The sequence below is a fragment of the Crocodylus siamensis genome, chromosome 1 (genome assembly GCF_052110815.1).
Source record: "Crocodylus siamensis isolate JL-2025a chromosome 1, ASM5211081v1, whole genome shotgun sequence".
NCBI lineage: Eukaryota > Metazoa > Chordata > Crocodylia > Crocodylidae > Crocodylus > Crocodylus siamensis.
Window position 1 is genome coordinate 51,487,814 of NC_143395.1, and position 6,000 is coordinate 51,493,813.

At 48.1% G+C, this 6,000-nt stretch overlaps 1 protein-coding gene across 1 annotated transcript in view; it reads right to left on the reverse strand.

The window, feature by feature from the left end:
* The window catches only part of EYS (EGF-like photoreceptor maintenance factor), a 1,897,540-nt gene extending 1,893,968 nt beyond the window's left edge, over positions 1 to 3,572 (reverse strand). Inside the window, exons 1-2 of the mRNA XM_090034512.1 lie at positions 3,527 to 3,572; positions 1,343 to 2,220 (exon numbers count right to left, since the gene is read on the reverse strand). Of these exons, the coding sequence (XP_089890638.1) occupies positions 1,343 to 2,111 (769 nt within the window). The 5' untranslated portion in view covers positions 2,112 to 2,220; positions 3,527 to 3,572. The remainder of the gene's footprint in view (positions 1 to 1,342; positions 2,221 to 3,526) is intronic.
* Positions 3,573 to 6,000: the final 2,428 nt, after the last annotated feature.

Sequence of the window (6,000 nt, forward strand, 5' to 3'; positions counted from 1 at the left end):
TCAGATACCAGGAAATCCCAGTATCTAAAAAAATGTGGCGGAAAAAAGTGGGGTTGTGTATATGGCTGCAGCATGCACTGCCAGCAACTGGAGCCCGGTTAGGCAGAGCCATACTCTGGCTGTCAGCCAGACTCTGTGCACCTGGATCACCACCGCTGCTATGGCCAGCCCAGGTGTGGGCCCCAGTCTCCCCAGGGCAATATGTTGTGTCCCAAAGCATGCATGCAGGAGCATGCCCAGGGACAACTAGCAGCAACACAAATATGTGCTGTTGCTAGTTGTCCCCCGGGGAAGCACACATTCCCACTCATAGGGACATGGCCAGAGATTTTAAGTAGGAATCCATATTGGGAAACAACCTGGAACTTATTGGGGTCTTTCTGAGTTATTTGCCATAGAAAACTCTCTCTATTATTTTTCTGTAGTAAAAAACTAGTGAAAGCTAAGATTTGGCATTTTCCAAATGGTGCCTTGAGTTTAACATGGGGTGCCTTGAATATAAGAAAGGAGGGCTTTTAATACAAGAACGTTGAAAAGCTTTGATTTTGAAAGTAGTGCAACTGCCAGACAAATATGAGTGGAGCAAGCCCTATCATCTGGGAAACTGTTCTTTAAATTAACTGAAGTCGGTGCCTGAATTCAAGTTTATTTCAATTAAGTTCAGAACAGGCCTTGATTACAGGGACCACCGTTCTTAACTACAATACAGTGACATTTTACATTATTATTACTTTAAACATACAGATTTAAGACACCAAGTAAGTCTACATATGTACTTTGGGCTCTCTGAATTTTTGGAAAAAGTCTTTAAAGTACCTTTTTAAATTAAATGTTTTGATTTTGTGAAATTTTGCTTTTAGAAATGTTATGCAAATTTAATGTAAGAAGCTTAAAATCTGAAACAAGTCTTTCATTTCAGTTTGCATGAAATAATTAGTCCAACATTGGGGGGAGGGAGGTTACTTTTCAATTTACTGGATATTATGAGAAAGTTTCATTTTGGGTTAGCCCAAAATAATTTTAAATGTTGTTGTTGTTTGTTTGTTCTTTGCTTTTTGAAGTGCTAGCAACTCAAGGCATCAATTGTTTGCAAAGCCTCTCCTGACATTTGGCTGGGTATTCAAGAGTGGGATTAGAGATCTATTCATTCTCCTCCACAGAACAATGTCAGGCAGAATCTGGACCTACATATTGCACAACCTGCTATAGGAATTGCAAATGGATTGATAAGAAAATAGCAATATAAAGCATTTATTTTCTAAATAGTAAAAATGTTTTTTCTTCCTTATGATTGAACAATCCAATAATTTTTTCAATCTAGATTTTGGAAAAATACTATTACCTGAAAACTGTGGAGGGCATGTGCATTCATAGGAATCCCAAATCAGTCCTTCTCCCTTTCTGGTGCAAGAGCCATTGTTGTGGCAGGGTTTAGTGGAACACATATCAAATTCCTGACAGAATCTTCCAAAATATTGTGGGGCACAATGGCAATTATACGCCTCTTGCCACATATGGCTTAGGCATCTGCCATGACCAGAGCACAAAGGTAAAGTTGGAGACTCCTGGCAAAACTGCTGCTTCACCGTTATGTTTAGACGGAGGCCCATGCTGCATAACAGTGGACCTTTGGCTGTAGCTTCAACAAAAAAATGAGTTCCAACACTAAGCCACTGAGTGTCAACTCGATGTATCCCTGTTAATCTGCTGCCAAAAATCAATTGATCGTGAAGAAACCCTGTTTGTGAGCAACGTACAAATTCTTCCATGGAAACATTTACCAAATTCATCCCATATGATTGAAAAGATGGCTCAGATGAGATGAAGAGACTGTCTCCTAACTGAAGCTGCAACGGACATATCTGAGGGACGTTTAAACCCTGATGCTCTAAAATGTTTTTGTCCATACTGATGTTTATATTCCAGCACTCTGAATAGAAGTTTGAGCAGATGTTTCTGCTCAATGTCCAGTTCACAATGATGGATTTTGGTTCTGTGCGCCATTCCACAGTCATTTGCCGCTTGCATATTCTCTGTCCACTTGCAATGTAGGCTTGAAAAAAAAAACCCATCATAATAATGTTTGATTTTATAGTCATTTTTGCTGTCATCAAATCTGAGTCTTTTTTCACAACTGCATACTTATCAAAGATAGTTTTACAATATGTGTCCCTTATTCACTTTGTTTCTTCTGAATGATCTTGTCCATTGTAAAATAACCTTTGGGAATACAAAAAGAAAGAATTAAAAATCTGTTCTTAAAAGTATAGTAAATTATTAATTTTTTCTCTCAGAAACTGTTTGATATCCTCAGTTTTAGTGGCAAAGGCATATAGAATGGGACAAATCTTGAAATTCATTCCTCTGAAATGACCGGTATGATTGATATTAGTAACTTTCTCTATTTCTTTGTTTTAGATGAAGGCCTGGGCCCCTTTTAGATACTAAAAGTACATGTGTATAGCAAGAGAGGACAAGTGGAAAAAAAAAGAAAAAATGTATCTCTTCTCCATTTTGCAAAGGAAGAACTGGTTTATAGAGAAAGATTAAATGGCATGACTAATATATGACTGATGCGGTGCAGGAATTCTGTGGCAAAACTAGTGAACCTAAATCCCTTAAGTTCTTTGCCAGTACTTTAACCATAAAATCATTTTCCTGTGTCATCAATAAAGCATGGAACTAGATCCTGAACTTTTAAAATGTTCATCACTGCTCAGCAAAACCATTAATTACGTCCCAAATTGAGTTCTATGGTGATCTTTGCTGAGGCAGAAGCAGAAATTTAACAGTCACAAATTCTGTTATATCTAAGTATTACTGGATTGAAGGCTATGCTTTACAGTAAAACAAAGTATGTTTTTTTTCTAGGGATATGTATTTCTCTTCTCAATTTTTTTCACATTCTGGAAATAAATAGTATGTAGGTCCCTGCTAAGGCATGCGATCCACAATGATAAACTTTTATTCTTCTACCTTGTAGTACTTAATGTTGAACTTAGAACCAGCAGGCCTATGCATGCTTTGCAATCTCTTTCCCTGTGTTGAGGCCAAAAGCACAAATTAATATATAACCTCCAAGCAATTGTCAGCCACCAATCATCAACATTACAGAAAATCAAAGACCAGGAGATAATAAGGGTGACAAACATTTATTTCAGGAACAATGAGGATAATTGCTCGGGAAGCAGCAGCGGGAAGGAGAGGAATCAGGCACATGTGTGTCCCGCACGCACATGTGCCCCATAACTAACTTCTGACCGGAGGCAGCGGCGGCGGCAGCAGCAGCAGCAGCAGCAGAGGAATCGGCAGCGGGGGCAGCAGCAGCTGATCCCCCGAAGGTAAGTGGGGCGGAGGGCCTCGGCACAGCTGAGCCAGATCCGGAGGGGAAGCCCCCCTGGGTCCCATATAGCTGAGCCGGTAGGGAGCCACGCTCCCGAGCCACGCAGCGCGAACAGAGCGCGCAAACAGGGAGGGCTAGGGAGGGGACTGTCCCCCCAGGCCAGCGAGCCCCCCCAGGGCTAACCCTTAAGGAGCAGGCTTCAGCGGCAGCAGATCCCCCCAGTGAGGGAGTGTAAGGGCCGGAACTGCCGGCAGGCACTTCCGGGTAGACCGGGGTGCCTGATTGGCCGTTAGAGCGGGGGCGGGTAATTCAAACCGCAGGTTTCAAAGCCGCAGGGTGACGTAGTTCCCTCACTCGGGAAGCAGCAGCGGGAAGGAGAGGAATCAGGCACACGTGTGTCCCGCACGTACATGTGCCCCATAACTAACTTCTCACCAGAGGCAGCGGCGGCGGCAGCAGCAGCAGCAGAGGAATCAGCAGCGGGGGCAGCAGCAGCTGATCCCCCGAAGGTAAGTGGGGCGGAGGGCCTCGGCACAGCTGAGCCGGATCCGGAGGGGAAGCCCCCTGGGTCCCATATAGCTGAGCCGGTAGGGAGCTGCGCTCCCGAGCCGCGCAGCGCGAACAGAGCGCGCTGGCGTTTGCGCAGGCGTTCGCGCCGGCGGGTGGGCCGGGAGGGCCAGGAGTGGGACTCCTGTACGGGTAGGACGTAGACACCACACAGGTCTACAAACTGCAGCTTAGAATGGTGTCTATGAGGAGTGCTGCCAGGGCCTCTGCCCAGGGGGACAAGGCTAACCGGGGCTGGTCTGAGGCCTCCACCCAGACTGAGCCCATGGGGGAGCTGATGTCCCCCTACCTCCTGGCCTGCGGAGGATCCCCAGCAGGGCCAGGGGGGGCAGAGATTGGGAGCCCCCACACCTGTCCGGCAGGTGCCCGGCTTAGGGCTCTGGAGGCACAGGTGAGGGAGCTCCGGGAGGAGGTTAGCAGGCTGAGGGGGATCAGGGAGGTGGAGGAGGAAATTGACAGTTATTTCCTTTCCCTGCAGGACCAGGCACCCAAGGAAGAAGCAGCCCAGGGAAGGACCTCCACAGCAGTGGCAGACGGTCACAGCCAGGACCGGAGCAGCTCGCAGCGAGCAGGTACCAGCTTCTCCAGTCCGACTGGAGAACAAGTACGAGGCCTTGGCGACTCTGCAGGAGATGGAAAGGGAGGAGGAAACCCTTGGGCAGGAAGACACCACATTCTTCACACTCCAAACAGATCAAGAGATCCGAGAGGACCCAGAAGAGGAGGAGACGCGTGCTCGTCATAGGCGATTCCATCCTGAGAGGTGCGGAAGGGCCCATTTGTCGCCAGGACCCTTCAGCACGAGAGGTCTACTGCCTGCCTGGAGCTAAGATTCGGGATGTGACGGAGGTAATCCAGGCCAGGATCAAGCCCACCGATTACTACCCCATGGTCCTTGTCCATGTGGGTACTAATGATGCGGCCAGGAGAACCCCCGATCACCTGATGGCGGACTACCAGGCTCTGGGCGGTGTGCTGAGGGAATTCGGTGCACAGGTGGTATTCTCTTCCATCCTACCAGTGAACGGACGCGGCAGACGGCATGAGAACTGCATCCGAGAGACCAACTGGCGGCTTTGGCAGTGGTGTCTCGAGGCAGGCTTCGGCTTCCTGGACAATGACCCACACATTACAACGAGGGACATGCTCAGCTGGGATGGGCTTCACCTGTCCCCCAAAGGTAAGCGTGTGTTTTCTTACAGGTTGGCGGATCTCCTCCGGCGGGCTTTAAACTAGGCTCGTCGGGGGGAGGGGAAGATGAGGGCGGGGGAAGCTGTGGACCACCAAACCAGGTGGCACCAACAAGGACAGCCCAGCCTGAAGAAAGAGAGCTTTGGGAACATGAAAGACAGGGGGTGGACAGCAATACGGCACAGGTAAGGAACGAGAAGGTAAGAGACAAAGAGCCCTTTGGGACTTGGAGCGGGGGGGCAGCAAAGGCACCAGTCGCAGGGCTCAAGTGCCTATATACTAATGCTAGGAGCATGGGGAACAAGCAGGATGAACTAGCGCTCCTGGTTGCACTAAACACCTATGACTTAGTGGGGCTGACGGAAACCTGGTGGGATTCATCCCATGACTGGGCGGTACATATCGAGGGCTATAGATTGTACAGAAAGGACAGGGTGGGGAAAAAGGGGGGAGGGGTTGCGCTCTATGTTAAGGAGCAATATACATCAACCCTCATCAAGACAGAATCAAAGGATGAGGAAGTAGAAGGACTGTGGGTTAGGCTAAATGGGGGGGCAAGGAGAAAAGGATTTGGTGGTAGGGGTCTGCTACAGACCCCCACATCAAGGGGAAGAAATTGATTTGGGGCTCCTGAGGCAACTCTCGGAGACCATAAAAGCTAAAGAGGCGGTGGTCATGGGGGACCTAAACTACCCGGACATCTGCTGGGAGACACAGACAGCAAAGTCCCACCGCTCACACAGGTTTCTAACCTGTGTACAGGACCTCTACCTGACGCAGGAGGTACATGGTCCCACTAGGGGGAATGCCTTACTGGATCTGGTATTGGCAACGGGGGATGACATAGTAGGGGACCTACAGATCGGTAGCCATCTGGGGGACAGTGATCACCTAAAAAT